The 22,461-nt window shown below is 44.4% G+C and overlaps 1 protein-coding gene across 24 annotated transcripts; it reads right to left on the bottom strand.

Annotated features, from left to right (window-relative positions):
- Positions 1–211: 211 nt before the first annotated feature.
- On the bottom strand, positions 212–21,279 carry adam15 (ADAM metallopeptidase domain 15). 24 transcript variants are annotated; one of them, XM_035164121.1, is made up of 25 exons: positions 20,720–21,278; positions 18,649–18,740; positions 14,802–14,878; positions 14,412–14,490; positions 14,239–14,315; positions 12,121–12,388; positions 11,935–12,000; positions 11,404–11,475; positions 11,156–11,325; positions 10,991–11,075; positions 10,745–10,893; positions 10,473–10,650; positions 9,572–9,664; positions 9,297–9,492; positions 8,901–9,009; positions 8,619–8,814; positions 8,261–8,338; positions 8,049–8,160; positions 7,810–7,963; positions 7,127–7,180; positions 6,589–6,691; positions 5,547–5,615; positions 3,983–4,048; positions 2,816–2,976; positions 2,434–2,650 (listed from the first exon to the last, which is right to left on the bottom strand). In XM_035164121.1, the coding sequence occupies exons 1-25, from the start codon at positions 20,838–20,840 to the stop codon at positions 2,584–2,586; spliced, it is 2,892 nt and encodes a 963-aa protein (XP_035020012.1). In that variant the 5' UTR covers positions 20,841–21,278; the 3' UTR covers positions 2,434–2,583. The 24 variants fall into 24 exon arrangements, 15 of the variants coding, with proteins under 15 accessions (XP_035020010.1, XP_035020009.1, XP_035020022.1 ...); XM_035164125.1 differs by lacking the exon at positions 7,127–7,180; XM_035164122.1 differs by lacking the exon at positions 7,127–7,180 and having other exon boundaries at positions 6,589–6,709.
- Between the last annotated feature and the right edge of the window lie 1,182 nt (positions 21,280–22,461).

Here is a 22,461-nt window from a genome sequence, read left to right on the forward strand (position 1 = left end):
TTACTTAGGGAGTATGTATAGTTTGTAGTACTTTTTATGTTTATTGCATTCTATTTTGAGCTATTTAAATTCTTTGTATCTGTTTTATTGCTTCTTCGCTCTATTTGCAATGCCCTTGACATGCTGCTGTAACACAATCATTTCCCAATTTGGGATCAATAAAGTACATCTATACATCAGTTACCTGAAAAAAACAAGAAAGCAGCAGAGATGATGTAGAAACTGTTTTTATTGAGCAAGAACACCAGCTGATAAATCAATCGATCAATCTGAATGATTTAAGGATCGTTGGGTGAAAACATTCGGTCCTGCAGCGGTTTGATAAATTCTACAATGTACATGTTGCTGTGTGTCTGTGTGTTAACTCAAGCTTAACTCAAGTTAAACTTAACTGAAGTCAAACTGAAGTTAAACTGAAGTTGAACAGAAATAAATTGAAATTAAACTTAAGTTTATCGATCATTCTGCAGCTTTTTGATTTTATAACATGTCGATGTTCGAATTTCTTCTTTTAATTTCAAACGGTTTGTGTATAAAACTAAATAAAGTGTAAATAAAAATATATAATATATATTTACATAACATTAGGACGTAATGTTTGACATGTAGAGAGTGAAACTGGAACATGAGCATGAAGACAAACTGATGAGTCATCGATTCTGACGGAAGCTACACTGAAAACATTGTTTTATAGAACAAAATCAGTTTGTGTTGGTTTCAAGTCACAAACAGTTTGAAGGAAGTAAAATTCCACACATCCTTTTTCAAAATAATAGTTTTACATCCACACTTTACTCATCTAGCTCATCTTTGGCATGACGTCACGAACAGCTGATGCAGCGTACGTTCTCTTGCAGGATAGAAAAATAAAAACATGATCCAGCTCAGCCAATCAGAGCAAGGGAACCCAGGTAGAACCGGTGACTTCGGTTAAGGCTTCAGTTCATTTTGAGCCAGATCACGTCCAGAAAACATTGTTGGTCAGATGATTCTCTGTCAGATCGGCGAAGGCAGTAAAAGTTGATTCCAGCCGTCAGTGGGTGAGAAGGCAGAGCACAAAAAAGATATTAAAGGTCGAAAGACTTTCGCTGCGACGGAGCATCATGGCCAAGAGTTTAAAGGGGACATAGCATGCCCATTTGACCACAAGTTGATATGGTTCCTTGGGGTCTTAATGAAATGTCTGTAACATACTTTGGTCAAAATACCACAAGGATCATTTCAAACAGCTCCTTTTTACCCTGTATAAAACAGCCCTCCACAGAGTGACCTGTTTTGAGTGCCTGTTCCTTTAAATGCTAATGAGCCAGCTCCCCCCTCCCCCCTCTCCCCCCATGATTTTAAATGATATAAATTACATATTTTATATGATATAAATTATCAAATATGCATCCCATACTTTGTATTCCCCTTCTGTTGTCCTGGAGTTTTAATTTTCCCAATCACATAATTAAATGTCCCCCTCTGCCCCCCCACTACAAGCACACAAGCAGACAGACAGAGAGAAAGAGAGGTGGGGGGGGGGGCTATGAAGACCATCATTTACCCCCGAACCCCGACATTCAACGGGTACAACAACAAGCGGAGACCCTAACCCAAGGCCATGTAGGGAGACTTCCAGTGTATTGTTACGACACAAAACCCAGGAAGCTCAATCGAGTCGCTCAAGCATGACGTTTCTGACTTAGAGGAACTATAACCAAACGCATACCCACATTAACGTGTAGAAGCACTAACAAAGTGGAATTTGCATGCTATGTCCCCTTTAAAAAAAGTCTAAATATAATTGAAATATAAAACAAGAGAAATATTTTATCAAAAAGTTAAAACATTTCAAAAAGACAGTTTTGACATATTGTCAGGTTGTTAGATTCTATCAATAAAGTCTAAAATTGTACTAGTTACTGAAAACTTTTTACTCAAATATTCGTTTGTTCCTTGTCCTTTATTCTGAAAATATTTCAACTTAACTGACAAATAATTTGAACTTTTTTCTCGGAATTTTTCGTTTCTCAAATAATGAAAATTTAAAGATTTTTCTCAGTCTCAGCTTTTTAGTTTTAATTCATCCCCCAATGTTTAAACATCAGTTTGATGAAGGTTTAGTAGAAGAAGACGAACAATGTCGTGTTTGTTGCACTAACAAATAAAATCCTCTACTTTTTGTTATTTAACTAAAAACGTTTTTTGTTTAAAAAAAATATCTGTCATTTTCACAGGAACCTCCTTGGGGTCCTGCAGAGGGCGCTGCACCACAGTTTGGGAACTACTCTGTAAATCAGTCTTTACTCACAGGTTTGATTCCTGGGTCCTCAAGCAAGGCAATCAACCCCCTGAGCCTCCAGGGGACGCTGTTTTCTGACACCAGGACACTTTTGACACACCCACTGTGGGTCAAAGGTCGCAAGATTGATTCCTGAGTGTCCACTGCTGAGGTGGTGTTGAGCAAGGCACTAACATGTACAGACAGTTTCTGTGAGTTCATGAAGGATTTAAATGAGAAATCCAATGATGATGATGGAAAAGTCTTCATCATCATTGTCTTTGTCATCCTCAGGTCCGGAGGAGACGCAACCATCGAGCTCAAAGCGGCGACGAGGACTCGACTTTCTGAGGGATGGTGGGTCGGCTGGGAGGAGCAGGAGGTCGTCTGCACAGAAACAAACATGAATGTCTCAGTTTTACGCTTCACCTTAATTTTTTTTCTTTGTTCTATTGTAATTTGTAAATTTTTCTGTTAGAACCGACATCACCTAACCCGACATCACCCCAACCCTACATCTCACAAATAAAATTAAATATCAAAGAGTCGAACCTTTTGGAAAACCCTGTAGGTGCGACGGTGCTGTGCGGTCGGAGTTTGGTGTTGGAGGTGCAGGCAGCGGGTTGAGGTGGGAGAGGGGGAAGGTGGGGATGGGATGGTGGCGCCAGAGGGCGGGGCTTCTTTGGCACGATAGGTTTGAGTGGAAGAGGAACCTGAAGAGAGAAAATTGACATCATCAGGAAAGAGAAAATGATTTTGATCTTTTTGTAACTTCAACGTTAAAATGTGAAACTACCGAGCTTATTTATTGATCGTTTATTTCACCGACGTCATGAACAGCTAATGCATCGTACGTTCTCTGGCGCCTTCGAAAAATAAAAACATGATCCAGCTCAGCCAATCACAGCAAGGGAACCCAGGTAGAACCGGTGACTTCGGTTAAGGCTTCTTTTCATTTTTAGCCAGATCATGTCCAGAAAAAATTGTTGGTCAGATGATTCTCTGTCAGATCGGCGAAGGCAGTAAAAGTTTATTCCAGCAGTCAGTGGGTGAGAAGGCGGAGCACAAAAAAGATTTTAAAGGTCGAAAGACTTTCGCTGCGACAGAATAAAGTCAGAAAATTTCATGAATGAAGTTACTGAAAACTTTTTTCTCAAATATGGGATTGTTCCTCGTCCTTTATTCTCAAAATATTTTCACTTTATTCTGAAAATCTTTCGACCTTAATGACAAATAATTGAAATATAAATTTAGTTTTCTCAAATATTGAAAATTTTCATTTTTTGGGTAATTCATCCCCCAACGTTTAAACGTGAGAATCAAAGTTCTTCTAGACTCGCACTTCCTCCAACTATTTCAAAATCTTTCAAATTAAAACCCTCATGAACTTTTAATGTGAAACATTTGAAGGAAGGGTGTAGTTTACCCCAGACTCTACGATTAATTATTTTCCTTATCGTTTATTTTCATCACTGATTATTGCTTTCAGTCTGAGGTGAAAACTTAAAACATCTAGTTTTGATATAAAAAAGATCTCCGACGTTTCAGAAATATTCCTGATGTTCCCGAACGCCTCACGTCTCAAACCACATCTCGCCACCAGGTCCCAGTAATCACAGTGATTACTTCAGTCAGAGCTACACGTTAACATGATCTTTCTACACACTACACACATGGCAGCTACACGCTAAGAGCCAGCAGGTGGGATGGGGGGTCTACCTGTCCAGGTGTGACGGGGTCAGGGGGGAGTGGCTTGTTGGGTGGAGCTGGTCGACCCACCAGCTGCTGCAGGTTAGTGAGAAGGAGGAAAGAGAAAAGTGAAGCGACAGAAAGACGACGAGTTGAATAATGTTCAAAGGTCAGAGGGGAAAACGATGAATGAAACAAAACGTCTGAATCACAGGATTTAATGAAGCAGTAGAATAAAGGAGAAAAAACCCAAACACACAAACATGAAAAACTTCACGTCGTTTCCGTCTGCAGCATTTCAAACAAGCAAACGGGACAAGCCGCTGACAAGCAAACGGGACAAGCCCCAAATGAAAGCACGTGTCGGTGAAGGCCTCCACTTTCTAATATCAAGGCTGTTTTTTTTCATAAACCTTAGTTTTTCACCTGTGTTGAACGTTTAGTGAGAACGTCGGGTTTCAAAACGAGGCGTCATATTAGACACATGACACACTAGGGCTGCATGATATTAGGAAAACATGCGATAACGTTGAATGTTGTGATGACGATATGATTTGCGATGAATAAACAAATGTATAAAAGTATTCAAAGTATAAAGTGTTAAAGTCTTTCTGCTTCGGTTTCACTGCTATAGACCTCATACAGTCAGTGGTCTATACAGACACTGAAATAAATGAAAATCATTATTTCCATTCCAACAACATGGTTTAATTGAAAAAATTCCACCTGGTTACAGACACCATGGACAGCTCCACAGCCAGAGGGAGAGGACACAGCCCGGCCACAGGCCACCAAGTCTGGGGCAGACACCAGGGAACCGTACACAACTCCACCAGGTCCACTGACTGTGATCAGTCCTTACATACAACTTTGTACCATGAAAAGTTATATTTTACAGTATTTAGCGGCTCTGTCAGTAATTTACTGCTCCTCTCTGTCTCTATCTTTAACACCATCTCTTCTAGTTCTACATTCATTTACTAAGTTTACAGATGTAACTGTAGCTGAGTCTGAGAGAGAGAGCAGCAGTCAGTGTGTGTGTGCGTTACTTTCCCCTCAGTTTCAAGGACTATAATAAAGAAGCTACTCATTCTTTTATACAATCAACTGTGTAAAGGGTAAATTTGCAGGTTGCTGTTTAAACAGTCGAAGAAGAAGAGTTGTCTCGACCTCCGACCAACACGAGTGGAGCGCCGGATCATTTTAACTCCTGTCGACCAACAAGCTGCCGTTCGTTCGCCTCGAACCAGAGAATCGCACCAATCAGACACATTACAGTTTGTCTCCATCATGAACAGTTCAGACAGTTGAACGCATTTGCGTCGTATCAAGTAAATTATTCTATGGTTTTCGTTTATTAATGATGATAATTGATTGTGATGAATTGATTAATATCCTCTAATCTTTCCTGTGTTTTTACTTGACTGAAACGTCCTAAAAATATTTTTCTTTCTGTAAAACACGTTGTTCACACTGTTCCTGATTCAGATGACGACAACAACACAAACTGCTCACACACTCTGACCCGTTAGCAAGAGCAACATGCTAACACGCTGACGTTAACACACATGCAGGGGAGTTCAGGTGAGGTTACCTGCGGCAGGGAGTTTAGGGTGGGGTCAGGGGGGAGTGGCTTAGTGGGAGGAGCAGGTCTGTCATGAACCTGATTGGAGAGAAAACAGGAAGCAGAGTGACACGTGACGCATGAAACATGCAGAGCAGATATCAAAGGTCAAACAAGCAGGTGTGTTATTATAAGCAGGAAGAAAAAAACATCTCCACTTCTTGAGTCCACAAAACACTTCTGGAGTTTCAGGGGTAAACAGCATTGCAGCCAAATCCAACACAACTGAAGTAACTGGTGACGGATTCTTCAAATGTAAAAAAACTACAGAAAAAAAACACAACATGCCTCCATTCTGCTCCTGTGGTGTCATCAAGTGTCCGGAAGCCCCGACATTCATATTCAACTAGAAACGGCGTCATTTACCCCAAGTTTTCAGCCTTAATGTCTGTGTAATCCTCCTCAGAGCCATGTTCACGTTTGCACGCACACCAGCTGTCACACAAGGGTACGCACGGGGTGCGCGGTAGCATCGCTAGTTCCGGTAGCATAGCTGCAGTTACAGCTGTGTATCGCTGATGTCATCACGTGACCCTTGGGCGAGAGCAAAGAGGTGCGAGCTTGTGCAGTGTGTGCGCGCACAAACATGAACTACAGGCAGGAGGATAACAGCGGACTTTTAGGCTAAAAACTTGGTGTAACTGATCTCGTTTCTAGTTGAATATAAATGTCGGGGCTTCCAGACACTTGATGACACCACAGGAGCAGAATGGAGGCATGTTATGTTTTTTTACATTTGAAGAATCCGTCACCAGTTACTTCAGTTGTGTTGGATTTGGCTGCAATGCTGTTTACCCCTGAAACTCCAGAAGTGTTTTGTGGACACACACACACACACACACACACACACACACACACACACACACACACACACACACACACACACACACACACACACACACACACACACACACACACACACACACACACACACACACACACACACACACACACAATGTGTTCTTCCTTCATCCAGGGACTGGGTTAGCGTTTGTGAGGTTGCTTTGGTTACCTCTTTGTGGGGCGGCGTCATTGGGATGTCGGCCTGTGGGTTCAGGTGGTATCTCAGCGGTTGGACCTGATCGCCGTCGTCCACTCGCTCCATCGTCTGAGTTCTGGAGAACAATAACAGTCTGGAAATTATTTATAGCTTCGCCCAGAGGCTGGCGTGAGACCTGAGATGAACCTACTGTTGTTACAGTTTAATTTTAGTCGACTGGTTTAGGACGAGGGTTTACAAATTCTGAAGGATCACAGAGCTGTAGGGGGGGTAAATAAATACAAACTAAGCCATCCTGTCCAACAAACACTTAAAGCTGCACCTGAAAACTGTTAAATATTCGGACTTTATAAACCAGAATGCTCTCTGCTGTTTCGGTCCAGAAAGAAACTGTATCATCACTTTAAACCAGGAGAAAAAAACTCAGTGAGACGTGGATCAGTGCAGCTTTAAGTCCTGAAGTGGTGTGATGGGGTCTGAAGGGGCGTCAGTGAGGTGACATTAAAGACAGGGTCGACCACAGACCAGGACCCGACACGTACACAAGTACCTGGAGATGTGGATATGGTCAAACTCCAAGTCCCACATCTCACTGTGAGTAACACTGCATTGTGGGTAAGAAAACACCAGAATCAGACTGAAGACAAGTTTGGAGACGAGTTATCAAGCAAGTCTCTTTTCTCAAGAATAAAGTTGTTATTTTATAACTAGATGGATTTTATTAGACATTTAAAAAATAATGAATAAAGACAGATTATCAAGTAAATATAAACACAATCTTTATGTGATAATAACATGTACACCATGTTTTTAGTCTGAATTACCTCTGATATCCACCTCCGGACATTTAGGCTAAAAACTTGGTGTAAATGACCTCGTTTCTAGTTGAATATGAAAGTCGGGACTTGTGGACACTTGACACCAAAGGAGCAGATATGGAGACATGTTATTTTTACTTCTGAAGCTTTGGTCACGAGTTACTTCAGTCGTATTGGATTCTGCTGCAACACTGTTTACCCCTGAAACTCCAGAGGTGTTTTGTGGACTCAAACACTTCACCCCCCTCCATCATAGTGATGAGTAGATGATGAGTGAATTTTCATTTCTCAGTGAACTAGCCCTTTAATAATTTATTTTATTCATCATTTTATTTAGAAATACATTCACAATAACAATAATAATATGTTCTCTCCCTCCCTCTAACACACACACACACAAACTGGTGTGTATTACCGGTTGTGTTGTCGAGCTTTGCGAAACGGGCTGTTTGGTCCAACACAGAGAAGACTCCGACGCACACGAGGGAAGCGAAGAGCGAGGAAGAGGAGGAGCACTGGCAGGATGAAGAGGAAGACAACGAGCAGGGCGACTCTGACCGGGTCCGACTCTGAACACACACAAATACACAAAGGGGCGGGGTTAACTGAGTCAGGGATAACATGGTTGTCAGTTTTAAAGGTCTGTATTTTAACCTGCTGCAGCTGAGGCCGGGCCGCTGTCCACGCTGCCGCCATGACCGGAGTGCCTGCAGTCAGGTGGAGCCCAGCCCACATCACAGTGACAGTTATTATTACTGTTACACACCTGAAACACACACATGCAGCAGGTTACACTGACCCACATTCTTTTTACAGGTTCGTCAGGTGAGTGAAGTGTCAAATCTGTCGAGTCGTCCCTCACTCACCCCATGACCGTTACATTTCCTGCGACAGTCGTCAACGCCGAACACGGACACGTCCTGACACTTTTGGTTCAAACAGGCCTGAAAGAAAAAAAACAATACAAACATTTAAATGTCTGAGATGACATTTTTTTATATTAAAATATAATTGTGACTGTGTGTATCTCTGCTGACTCTTACTTTTCCTCTAATTTAAATTATCATTCATTTCACATCACGTGATGTTAGAGAATGTGACAAAAATAGATGTTTTTGTTTTACGTTACCGAGAAAAATGTTTTAATCTTCGTGAAACCTGAACCCCTCTTTTTTATTTCCTGCTGCCTTATCTCATCCAGACCTGTTGGGGGCACTGGCTGACCTTTCCGAGTCCGCAGGCGGTGCCCTGGGCCACAGTGGCGGGGTCGGACACGTCGTCTCCCAGGTGGAAGAAGGTTCCTCTGCAGATGAGGTCACTGACGTTGAAGCGGACAGTGGTGGTGAGGATCTCTGCGTTGGTGCCCAGCAGGGGTCGCTCTCTCCCGCCCTGACACTGAATCCGTCCGCAGTGAACGTCACTGAACATGAGGGGGTGTGTTACTGCAGAACTCTCTGAGTACTCTGAAAACTTTGTGTGTTTACAGTGTGTACTGTGTGCACTCACGAGTTTCCACAGGGGACGTAGGATCTGTTGTTCAGCTGACCACAGTTCCCATGTTTGTTTCCTTGTTTATTGACAGATGAGAAGCAGACGGCCGGAGCACTGGTGGCGTCTGAGGACGGACACACAACAAAACCTGGTTTAACATCACTGTAAACTAACTGAACCAGTATAAACTAGTTTAACATCACTGTAAACTAACTGGACCAGTTTAAACTGGTTTAACATCACTGTAAACAAACTGGATCACTGTAAACATCTATAAACCAATTTGGGATCAGTATAAACTAGTTTAAACTGTGAACAGATTTTGGTACAGACTGGTTTTGAACAGGGTTAGGGTTAGGGGTTAGGACACTATAAACTGGTTTTGTCTTAAGAAGTAAACCAGTTTCTTACTGGGTCCCCACAGCGTCTGACACTGGGTGTTCATGCTGGCACATACTCCTCCGTAGCAGTAGGAGGCGCCGTCCTCGCAGAGCTCTCCGTTCTGCAGGAAGACATTGGGTGGACAGTGGGGGGAGGAGCCGGTGCAGAACTCAGGGAGGTCACATTCTCCAATCGGCTCGCGACACACCGAGCCCGCTGCCCGCAGCTTAGGAGGGAGGGGCTAAGAGTCATGTACTGATGTGAGCGACAAAGATGGCGTCTGTGAGCGAGTGGTCGAATCTTACTTTACAGTTGTGACAACAGATTCCGTCAGAAGAACACTGAGCTCCAGGAAGCAGCTGACACGTGGAGGCGTTACAGCAGGGGTCATCACACTCCTGACCAATCAGAGCATAGCATCAACAGGGAGAAGTCAGACAGACAGGTGAGGCAGGCAGACAGGTAAGCAGAAAGACAGGTGAACAGAGACGGAGGCGACAGGTGGCAGAAGCAGGTAGTCAGACAGACAGGTGAGAGGCAGACAGGCAGACAGGTGAGCAGGCAGACAGGTGAGTCAGGCAGACAGGTGAGCAGGCAGACAGGTGAGCAGGCAGACAGGTGAGTCAGACAGACAGGTGAGCAGGCAGACAGGTGAGTCAGACAGACAGGTGAGTCAAACAGACAGGTGAGCAGGCAGACAGGTGAGTCAGACAGCCAGGTGAGCAGGCAGACAGGTGAGTCAGAGAGACAGGTGAGTCAGACAGACAGGTGAGTCAAACAGACCGGTGAGCAGGCAGACAGGTGAGGCAGACAGACAGGTGAGGCAGACAGACAGGTGAGGCACACAGACAGGTGAGTCAGAGAGACAAGTGAGTCAGACAGACAAGTGAGTCAGACAGACAGGTGAGCAGACAGACAGGTGAGCAGACAGACAGGTGAGCAGACAGACAAGTGAGTCAGACAGACAGGTGAGCAGACAGACAGGTGAGCAGGCAGACAGGTGAGCAGACAGACAGGTGAGTCAGACAGACAGGTGAGCAGGGCAGGCAGACAGGTGAGCAGGCAGACAGGTGAGTCAGGCAGACAGGTGAGCAGACAGACAGGTGAGTCAGACAGACAGGTGAGCAGACAGACAGGTGAGCAGACAGACAGGTGAGCAGACAGACAAGTGAGTCAGACAGACAGGTGAGGCAGACAGACAGGTACCTCCAGCAGGCCACAGTCACACTCCTCTCCTCGCTCCAAGTACAGGTTTCCACAGCGAGGTCCTCCCAGCAGGAGGTCGGGCTGCGGCACGTTGAACAGACACATCCCTCCTCCGTGCAGCAGACTGACGGACAGATCTGCGGCGCTGCAGCTGCTGAACTGCTGACCTGGCATGAACCTGACGGGTTGACAACGCAATGACAAGTTCAGAGAGCGGGAAACGGCCGCTCGCCAAACCCACACTGACCCCAGTTAAAATATCTGGTGCTGACCCAGTCGACGGCTCCATGATGCATCCTCCTAGACGCGGCTCATTCTGGCAGGAGCAGCGGCGTTCGGCCGTGTCGTGGCTCATCCCCAAATTGTGACCAAGCTCATGCGCCACAGTGGAGGCCACGCCCAACACGCTGACCAGGTGATCCTGAGACAGATTCAGAGAAAAGTTTTTGTATGTAATCGGACTCTGAGGTGCAGGATCAGTCGGTTACCTGTCGCCATGGTGAACAGCTGAAACTCACCACGTTAACCCCACCAGACCTGTCTCTGGAGCACATGGACGACTGGGACGCCATCCCCACTGTGGTGCCGTCAAATGACCCTCCCCTGCACAATAAAACGAAACGTTACTAGTGATGATTACGACAGGACTGACGCTTATATTTTGGTAACTGTTCCTGTCATACATGACGAGCTGGGCGTTGTCATGGCGAAGGCGTGGCAGCAGCTCTCTGGTTCTCCACTCCAGGAAGTTGTTGAGTGTGTCCGTAGGACTCTTCTCCACCTGGATCTTGTCTCGGTCGCTCCAGATCTCCAGACCGGTCAAAGCCACCCGCACGTTCAGAGGACGGTAGAACTGAAGGAGAAGAGAGAGCGTCTGGTTTCCTCTGGTTCAGTGACGAGCAGGTCAGAGGTCAAAGATCAGAGGTCTTACCCAGTCCACCTGGTTGGCCACGTCCAGCATGCGGTAGATGATGGTGTTGTTGTTCTTCTGATAATTCATGAACTGAGAGGAGCAGATGAGACAATCATGTGACGCATCAGTTTAAACACAGTGATCTACCATCACTGCTGCCACTTAGTGTTGAAAAGATGTTACTGCAGGTAAACAGATTTTCTTATTTTCATTTTTTATTTTTACTCTGATTAATTCAGAGGAAACCAATCAGATTTGTTTACAGAAAACCTTCAGATAACTTTCCTCTGACGTGTCATATATTCATCTCTTAACTGAAGCTACATGACGTCACACTGACACGCTGCCCTCAGAAGTGCATGGGTTCAACGTTAAGGTGTAACGTGTTTGCTGATGTTTTCAGGAAGCTCATTTTGTAATTTTAGTCATATAGATTTTCATCTTCTCTCTCTGTCATTATGTCTTTGTGTTTCCTAAAGTTCAGTAAGTTTGAACAATCACACACACATCCACACACAGACCCACACACACACTCCCACCCAAACTGACCTCCTGGTGATCAGCCACCAGCACAAGCTCGATGTATTTGGTCTCTGACAAGATGTCTCTCTTTTTCTGCAGACAGAGGAAAGAAGATAGAACAAGCTTCAGCAACAGCACGTGAAGCTCTGTGATTGGCTGTTTCTCAGTGAAATGCAGTCTCATTTTTTTATTATTTTGGGGTGTCTATCTCACCCTGTGTGTGTGAGTGAAGCTGTGGATCGGGGGTAAAGCAGTGTGTGACACCACGCAGCCTCCAGCAACATCGCCCTCCAGAGGACTAGTGGAGAACAATAGATGGACTCCTTCTTCACCTCCTTCTCCACCTCCACTTCCTTCACTGCCATCTCCTCCACTCTCCCCTCCTCCCCCCTCCTCCTCCCCCTGCTGGTGGGGGTGATGGTGGTCGTCCTCCTGGGGCTGCAGCTCGAAGCTCAGCGTGGAGTTGATAGCGATGACGCCTCTGCAGGAGGTATCAGGTGATGTGTTCAGGTACCAACATATGTTTGTAAGTCATCTGAAATATTCTGCTCATGGCTGAGACGTGATATAAAATATACATCACATCAGAAACACCTGACTTCACTGTTTGTTTTCACCTTCATCTGAGTTTAACACCTGGACTGTACCTGCAGGTTCATGACATCACAACTAGTCTGCAGCCAATCAGCTACTGATGCAGACAAACATTTAAAATGTCATCTGCCTCTGATTCAACTGTCGTTGTGTGTGTTCGTAAAGTCTAAATCAGCTCCTTTTCTAAGCACTATTGCCTTTTTTTTATATTTACGTGGGTGTGTCCAGGTGAAAAAGAGGTTGTGTCACTTTAAATGTTGCTGCTGCAAAGAATTGTGGGAAGGCATTTTTCCTTTCCTTTCAAAAATGATGGTCTGATGTTTCCTATGCTAAAGGAGACAAGTTAGGAAGCATTGAAGCTCCTTTCCTCAACATTTAGAGAATTCAAACAGGCCCTGAAATACTTCAGGTAATTTCTCTCAGTTAGGAAGGTTCCTAAGAAAAATGAACAATTCGAACGCACCTGTTGAATCTATAAAATAATGAATCGTTATAAAACATGTTTCCACCTCCTACAGGGACAGTAAACAGTTTAGCTGCTGCACAGCTGATAAAACTGTTCAAACTAAAGAGAGAGAGAACTCTGCAATTCCTGAGGTGACTCGTTTTAAAGTCAGACGGAATTTCAGCTTTGTCATGCGTCGTCTGTCATGCAGTGGACAGGAGCAATGTGATGTGTCCAGCTCCACAATCACGACCAGCGTAAGATGGCAGCGTTTGTATCTGAGATATTTTTGTTTCATTTCTGGAGGAAGTGGAGAAATGTCGTCCATCTTTATTTACAGTAGTTGATCATCTTTATATTCTCCTCATATCACAAACAGAGAGAAACGTCTACTCATGGTGAACAAACGTTTCTATTGACATAATGAAAGAAAATAAACGTCCACTTCTCCTGTGACAATAACCAGATGGGTCCAGAGGAGCCGATGGGTACGAACAGTGTGAGAACATAAATGGTGGGTTATGTTTTTTTACTCGTTCAGTTTGAGTTCAACAACAACATTTCTAAGATGTTCAGAGTGTGAGCAGCTTTAGATGTGATAAAATAGTTTTTCTTCTTTTTTTAAATCCAGAACACAGTGGTTTGTGTCTCTGAGTCTCTGGAGCTCGACCCTGAAAACCCAAAACTGGACCAGGTCTCTTCACGTGAGCTGTTGGGTAAACCCCACTAATCCTGCTGCAGAGGTCAGAGGTCGCACACATTTATCCAGATCAGTTTAACCTGCAGAGAAACGCTCATGTCGTCACTCACATTTTGTGCTGAGAACGGCCAAGAAACACAAAGAGGTGAAACTCATTAAATCCAGGACAAATCAGATTGAAAGAGATTTATTTTCTTTCATTGTTGTTGGAGAAGAAAATGTTTTTCTCTGGTGTTAAAAGATGTTTTTGACTCACTGAACTGGTTCTGACATTCATCCTCAACACTACAGTGGCAAAGCTGCGTTCTCAAACCCATTCGTGCACAAGGACGCAAGCGTTTCATGTGCTCACAGCTGCTGTGATGAACACTCGTGTGTCCAACAGAAACCAGGAATCCAGCCAGACACAAAGGAAAAGCTGATATTGTGTGTTAGTTCGGCTCGGGACGCATTTTTCTGTCTTAATCCGGGAAAAAACAAATTGGAGTCCGATGCAGTTAATGTAGCTGCAGTTTGTGATCATAAGGTGTCAGCTCAGCCAACATGTCTGACTGATTCCGACATCAACACTTGATGAATAACAGTGACTGACCTGAGTCCGGAGCAGGTGCTCAGAGCCACTCTGGACTGAGGGAATCCTCTGACACTGCCGTGGTAATAACAGTGAGTCTGTGGACGACATGACATGTGTCACACAGCTGGAAAACACCACAGACACACACACACACACACACAAGACAGAAGGTGGTGCCTTCACTGACTCACCACAGGGTCAGCTGTCACAGACACACCGGTTCCATTGGGCAGGTAGTAGAAGACGTTGGGTGGTTTAGGCAGCAGGTCGCTGCAAAGACACAAATCTCAGATATTTATTAACTTCAACACAGAGGTTTTTCACAAAAACACGACAACTAGAGAGCAAATTTCAAATCAGAACATGAGTGAAGAGAGAACTCACTAAATGTTGGTGTGGATCTGGATCCAGGATCTATTTTCTTTAACATTTTCACTGATTTCTCAGAGATTAATTGATGATGAAAACAATCAGACTCATATTTATGACAGTTTGTGATTTGGTGCAGATTGATTAAATGGAAGGGACTGATGGTTTTCAGACTGTACAGAAGAAAAAGACCTCGGCATTTTCAGACTCACTGGTTCTTCTCCAGGTCCAACAGGAAGAGTTGTCCTCCCACCTCCAGTCCACACTGCAGCCTGTTGGGGTGACCGTCCTGAAACACAAGAGGAGAACGGTGAAGAGCGTCCAGAGACAAACAGAGATGGTGAAGAGCGTCAAGAGACAATCACAGTTGGTGGAGAACATCCGGACACATACAAAGACGGTTAAGAACGTCGAGAGACAAACAGAGAAGGTGAAGAACGTCCAGAGACAAACAGAGATGGTGGAGAACGTCCAGAGACAAACAGAGACGGTGATGAACGTCCAGAGACAAACAGAGATGGTGAAGAAGTCCAGAGACAAACAGAGATGGTGAAGAATGTCAAGAGACAAACAGAGAAGCTGAAGAACGTCAAAAGACAAACAGAGATGGTGAAGAAGTCCAGAGACAAACAGAGAAGCTGAAGAACGTCCAGAGACAAACAGAGATGGTGGAGAACGTCCAGAGACAAACAGAGACGGTGATGAACGTCCAGAGACAAACAGAGATGGTGAAGAAGTCCAGAGACAAACAGAGATGGTGAAGAAGTCCAGAGACAAACAGAGATGGTGAAGAATGTCAAGAGACAAACAGAGAAGCTGAAGAACGTCCAGAGACAAACAGAGATGGTGGAGAACGTCCAGAGACAAACAGAGACGGTGAAGAACGTCAAGAGACAAACAGAGAAGGTGAAGAACGTCCAGAGACAAACAGACGGTGAAGAACGTCCAGAGACAAACAGAGAAGGTGAAGAACGTCCAGAGACAAACAGAGACGGTGAAGAACGTCCAGAGACAAACAGAGACGGTGATGAACGTCAAGAGACAAACAGAGATGGTGAAGAACGTCCAGAGACAAACAGAGACGGTGATGAACGTCCAGAGACAAACAGAGACGGTGAAGAACGTCCAGAGACAAACAGAGAAGGTGAAGAACGTCCAGAGACAAACAGAGACGGTGATGAACGTCAAGAGACAAACAGAGATGGTGAAGAACGTCCAGAGACAAACAGAGACGGTGAAGAACGTCCAGAGACAAACAGAGATGGTGAAGAACGTCCAGAGACAAACAGAGAAGGTGAAGAACGTCCAGAGACAAACAGAGACGGTGAAGAACGTCCAGAGACAAACAGAGACGGTGATGAACGCCAAGAGACAAACAGAGATGGTGAAGAACGTCCAGAGACAAACAGAGATGGTGAAGAACGTCCAGAGACAAACAGAGACGGTGAAGAACGTCCAGAGACAAACAGAGACGGTGATGAACGTCAAGAGACAAACAGAGATGGTGAAGAACGTCCAGAGACAAACAGAGACGGTGATGAACGTCCAGAGACAAACAGAGACGGTGATGAACGTCAAGAGACACACAAGGTGTTGGACGTTCAGTGCGTTGCAAAGATAAACAGTTTACAGAATCATATAAAAAAGTAACTATAAATCAAAACATACATTTTATTACCATTGTTTTTATAATGTTTTAGTGGGCGTGTCTGTAGACATCCGTTAACCAATCAGTGTGGTTTCCTGCCTGTTAATGAGTCACTTCCTGTTTGACACCTCCTCGCTTTCTCCTCTCAGATCGGCAGGAAGTCGCTGTGCATGCGTGTGTGATGGAGTTTTCAGAGACTGTCTCCTGTCCTCTCTCTGGGGCATAGTGCAGCTCGTGTATGGGGAAGTGCGAGAGCTTGGCGAAGGTCAAAGGCTTCACTCCCTAGACACCACAGATATGAGACTGCGTAAGTGTGACTGCAGGAAAGCAGACTTGAGAATACGAGAGGACATCATGCACAGTTGTTGTATTGATGAATTCTGATTTCCTCCTTGGCCAAGCTTCAATAAGTATTTCAGCATAAGACATCAAAGGGCTCCTGCACACTTTCTTCACTGATGAGTTGACCATTGACCAGCAGATTTTCCACAATATTGACGAGATCATCAGAGGGCGGAGCACCTAGTCATCATGTTTAAAGAACGTTTTTCCACAATTCTCCTCTGAGGTGTATTTGTTTTCTCCACCCTCATCATTGTGCAGCAGGACAGGGGGAGGAAGGGGGTGTTCAGCCGGGTGGAGACTATTCAACAGTCTACCTGAGCTGTCCAATCAGCAACCAGCACACCAGCATGAGAGCGCCCCCCTCAGGATCAGTATCTCTGTGATCTTCTCCAGCTGATGAAGTTGTCATGACGATGGTTTTATTGATATCATGTGACCTAAACACCTAGCATGGCAACGAAACATCAAACGCACGTTCAACCAAACCGGAAATAACCTTTGGCCTTTGGCATGCTTTAGATGAAAACTGATCATCAACTGGTCAATGACGTCAGGACTCAAACTACCAACCGTCCAGTCCAACAGTGTCCACGCCACTGACTCACCAATCAGAAGCATCAAAACAAAACAGATCCCCTCTTTTTCACTCCTCTTTGTTTTCATCTCTCTCTCTCTCTCTCTCTCTCTCTCTCTCCCCCCTCTCTCTCTCTCTCTCTCTCTCTCTCTCTCTCTCTCTCTCTCTCTCTCTCTCTCTCTCTCTCTCTCTCTCTCTCTCTCTCTGGTGAGGTCATGTCTCTCGCCCTATCTCCAGATGACGGCAGAGCAGCAGAAACAGTGGGCGGGGCTCAGAGCTGCCGACCAGATGTAGAGTTGTGGGCAGGGCAGTCTGTCTGAGAACGACTTTTTTTCACTTTGAATTAATGTGGCGAGATCGGGCGTTTACCTCAGCGAGGGAACGCGAGTCTGAACGTTCATCTGGTTTAAATGTGAGGAACTCCATTTCCCTCTTCTTCTCCTTCTTCCTTTAGGTGGACTGCCCCTTTACTTTATTCTTTCTACCTACTCGTTTCCTCTCAGAGTCATGAGGATTTTTGCAGGAAATGATCTCAGAGCTTCTGTCAACTGCACAGGAAGGGTCCGTCCCCTAATAACCCTCCCCCTCTTCATCCTGTGGTCAGATCTCAGGGTTTCAGCAGGAAGTTCCCTCCTGGAGAAAACTGTCAGCGCTCCAACTTCCCTCCTGTCGGACTGAAGCAGGAGGAAACTGTCCGTTAATGAACGAGGGTGTCGACAGAATACGAAGAGATGAATTCTTCTTCCTCCTCCAGACGACATTACGTTCTGTCTGCCCTAATCTCTCACCTATGTTTTAGTTTTTAAAACGCATCACTGTTGCTATGGTTACACCTGGCAAAATTTCCCAGCTTTTAAATCAGAGATTTTTGTATACGCTGGTGGTCTCATTTTTGTTTAGGTTGTGTTTTAGTATGGATGAACAGAAACTGTATTTGTAGACCGATTGCGTCACAGTGGCGCGAGTGCAGCCGACAAATGTGTCCTTCCACCCCCGAGCAAGGAAGGCTCCACCGGGTGGGTAATATATCTTTAATATGTAATGTATATATATACATATATATATATATGTATATATATAAATCACCCTCCTTTGGGGGGTGGTATTGTCTTCCTATATATGCAGAGGATGTAGGATATATATATAGAAAAACTGTGAATGATTCCTAAGATGTTGTAATCAACCTCTTAAAACAAAGAAATGTAACTGAGGTTTGATATTTTCCAGTTGAACATTATCTTTATTATAAATAACTACAATTAAAAATAAAACACAAATTCAAGCAAATATTTAGAACTGGTATTAAGAAAATAAACATATACATATACTAACCCTAAACATATACATATATATATATATATATAAACAATGTAGTCATTGTTTATTCTGTAAAATAAAAGTTTGAGTTAAGTAATTATTGATTAACCAGTTATATACTAGTTAAGTTGTAGGGGAACATCAGTAACAGTAAGTAATGTTTTTGTTCTCTGACCTGTAACGCTTCAGCGAGGCTCCGTCTCTGTCCGTCCACCAGTACAAAGGGACGGGTCTTCTCCAGCACGGGGCGCCACCGTCTGTCCACACCTGGGGACACAGACCACACACATAAATAAAGATGGACGACATAACAGCTCCAAAAAATGATGCCAAAGTGTCTCAATCGCTCCCTGGTGGCTGGCTGCAGTACAGGTCATAAACCCCTCCTCCTCTATGTCAGTGGAAGGAAGGGAGGAGAGGTCAAGGTCGTTTACAAACGGTGTCTTAGCCATCAGCTCTTTCATCTTCCTGTCCGCTGTGTTTACGCTGTGACATCATGAGCGGTACGAGATTACTCAGAGTAATAGTAACACTCGTCGACGTGCGCTGCACAGACGGACGGCTCCAGGTGTTTTATTATTTTTTATTGAATTAATTAAAGGCACATGATTAAAATGTGAAGCACAGGCTCTGTGACAGCAGCTGTAGACAGAGATCGAACAATGTTCAGAGGTCACTTGACACCGCACACCGATGTTGCTGCTCGAAAAAGAGCAAAGGTCATATGTCTTAAATCAACAAATCACAGAATCATCTCAGACATAACGCTGTTATGTTGTCTGGAAAATATAACAAATCAATTAAATAAGGTGAGTTTGTTTCTGTGTCGCTGTTCAGATTCACTGCAGCAGGATAACACGAGATTACACACACACACACACACACACACACACACACACACACACACACACACACACACACACACACACACACACACACACACACACACACACACACACACACACACACACACACACACACACACACACACGGCATTAACCCACCTGCAGAGTAATCTGATTACAGGAGGACAGCTCAGAGTTCAACAGTTCAGTTAGAATCAGGCTCCGGTGTTGTGATAACAGTATTTCATAAAGTGAAATTACAACAGTAACAGGACTTAATGGATCTCTGATCATCTTTATATTCACTCCGATAGTTGAGTCCACAGGTTCACAACATGGAAGATCGGGACCGTTGTTACCAGGCAGTAAAAAGTACAAAGTAAAAAGGCACTAACCCTAACCCAAAGTGCCACAGTAGACCGTACTATATTGATATTATATATCACATATAAAAACATCTTATGTATATATACCTCTTCCATGCTAGTTATAAATACATATATTTTGAGGTGGAAAACCAACACTGCAAGAAAGGGATGAGCCGACTCTATTTCCTAAGCTGAGATCTTTCAACGTGTGCAGCAAGATGTTGGAAATCTTCCATCAGTCTGTTGTAGCCAGTGCACTGTACTTTGCTGTGGTCAGCTGGGGAGCAGCATCGGAGCCGCTGACACCAACAGACTCAACAAGCCGATTAAGAAGGCTGGCTCCGTCATTGGCTGCAAACCGGACTCTTTTGAAGTGGTGGTGGAAAGGAGGGCTTTGAACCAACTGTTATCCATCATGGACCACCACGAGCACCCTCTCCACCACCTAGTGGACAGACAGCGGGTCGTCTTTTGTATTTAGCCTTTTTCTTTGCTCTTTGGGAAATTGCCCTTGAAATACTGCTGTAACACAATTTCCCAAATTGGGATCAATAAAGTCCATCTATCTATCTATATCTATATCTGGCTTATTACTACACTATGGCTACTTTATTATTACTGTAATTACTATAATACTAGTATGCTGTGCCATTATTATTATAATATAATAATTATTTTACACAAAATGTAAATTTCATCAGTATGTTACCAGCATTATTCTTTGAAAACAAGTATCACGACTTCCTTTCCACCTTATTTATTTCATCTCTAATTCTGTCGTATCTTAAGTTTGCTGGACTTCCACTGCACTTGTGTATTTTCTTTTCTTGTATGTGTATTTTTACCTCGTATTTTATTGTGTATATATGATTCAATATATATAATATGACATTTTAATTTCCCTCCAGGGATCAATAAAGAAATATTTGTATCTATGTCTGTCTACACACGAGTTTTTATTTCAACCTGAGTAAAGTAGTTGAGTAAAAATACTTTTGCAGCACAGTAATTATCCCGGTATCCGGTAACGTACCTGTGACTGTCGCGGTCAGCCCGTCGGTACCGTCCCGCGGTGCGTTCAGGGACCGGCAGACCGTGAGGGCAGCTCGGCCGCTGAGCAGCAGCAGCAGGAAGGTCGCGGCGGCTCCGCTCATCGTCTCTGCGTCACCGGGAAGCCGCAACAGGTCTCTGCCGGGACGAGGCTCTGTGGGCGCGGCTCGCGTTACCTCACCATGTCCCGGCACTGGGGGAGGCTCCACCGAAACTCCATGGTGTTCCCCTCCCGGTGACCCGCGGGGAGGAGCGGGGAGGAGCGTCCGCTGGACCGGACCACAGCGGGGGGGGTGACCGTGAACTCGGTTACTGTAGCAGGAAGCCCGTCCGGTCCTTCGGTCCGCTATCTGCGTAGTTTTCTGGCGTAAAAAGTTCCGTTAGCACCGGGCGGACTCGCTCGGGTTGTGATTGATTGACACCGGACAGTCCACTAGTTGTTCCCGGGGCCTGAGGGGTCGCAGTACCGGACACACCGCGTTTATACCGGAGAGACTCCGCGAAGCTTACCGGAGCTAGCTGCAGGCATACCGGAAGTACCGCAATCCTGCCTTCAAAATAAAGGTCGATGACCTTCACGTGTTACATTTACATTAGAAAAAAAGATTTATTGTTTAGTGGAGTTCATGATTTAATTAATCATTTATTTATAATCCATGTTAACCTGCTTTTCACTGTAAATAAAGATATAATTTCCTCAACTGAAGCCAAATCATCTGCATCGCCCCCTGGTGTCTGTCTGCAGTGTAGATCACAACCCTCCTCCATGTTAGCAGATGGGACATGGACCAAAGTAGGTAAATGTCAAAGATGGTTTCTGTCATTTCAGGTCGTTCTTATCTCTCTGATGTTTGTTCAAGTGTTTCTGATCAGTTTGGTTTGAATTAGTTATTTGATGATATAAAAACAGGATGAGACGTCATGATTGACAGCTGAGACTGACTCCTGATTGGTTGAGAGTGTGTGTGGGCGGGAGCTCGATACCTCGGCTCCACGGTCACTCCTGCACAGACTCTGAATGTAAATGACATCATCACTACAAGGTGGCAGAGTTGGTATCAAAGATATTTCAGCTTCATTTTATTTACTGTGTGCAGGACTGATGGATTTTATTTTGAAAATATGTTGGATGCAGTATTTACACACCTCAGAGGGTTGACACAGGTATTTGAGGAAACACACACTCAAAAACACACAAACAAACACACACGTTTCATAAATCATCCTTCCTTCAGTAAATTAAATCAGATTCAAACTGAAAAAAACATCACACCAGAGCCGGCCCCACACCACCAGGGGCCCTGACTAAAATTTGTTTAGGGGCCCTTCCAACTTTTGTACATTATTACTACATAAGAAACAAGAATTAGCTTTGAACTATTTAGAATATATATTATTACAGTACAGTATCTCCGATGTTTGTCCAATGTGACGTCAGCTCTTCAGAAGTGAAATAAGTGTGTTTTCAAACTGTGAGAAGGGAGCGAGTGTGACCTGAGCAGTTCTGGGTTCAGCAGGATTACAGCTCAGAAACTGATTCAGCATTAGATTAAAAAGAAGTGTGCGCAGCACGTGCTGGAGATCAGCTGGTTACATAACTCTGCTGAAGGCAGACATTGTGATCATGTGATCATCACACACTCACACTGAAGAAAAATCTTCATCAGGTTGAAACGTGCAGCGCCACCATCAGGCTCTGTCCACACTAGGGATGGGCATTCGATT

This window comes from Hippoglossus stenolepis, chromosome 8, assembly GCF_022539355.2.
Source record: "Hippoglossus stenolepis isolate QCI-W04-F060 chromosome 8, HSTE1.2, whole genome shotgun sequence".
Lineage (NCBI taxonomy): Eukaryota > Metazoa > Chordata > Actinopteri > Pleuronectiformes > Pleuronectidae > Hippoglossus > Hippoglossus stenolepis.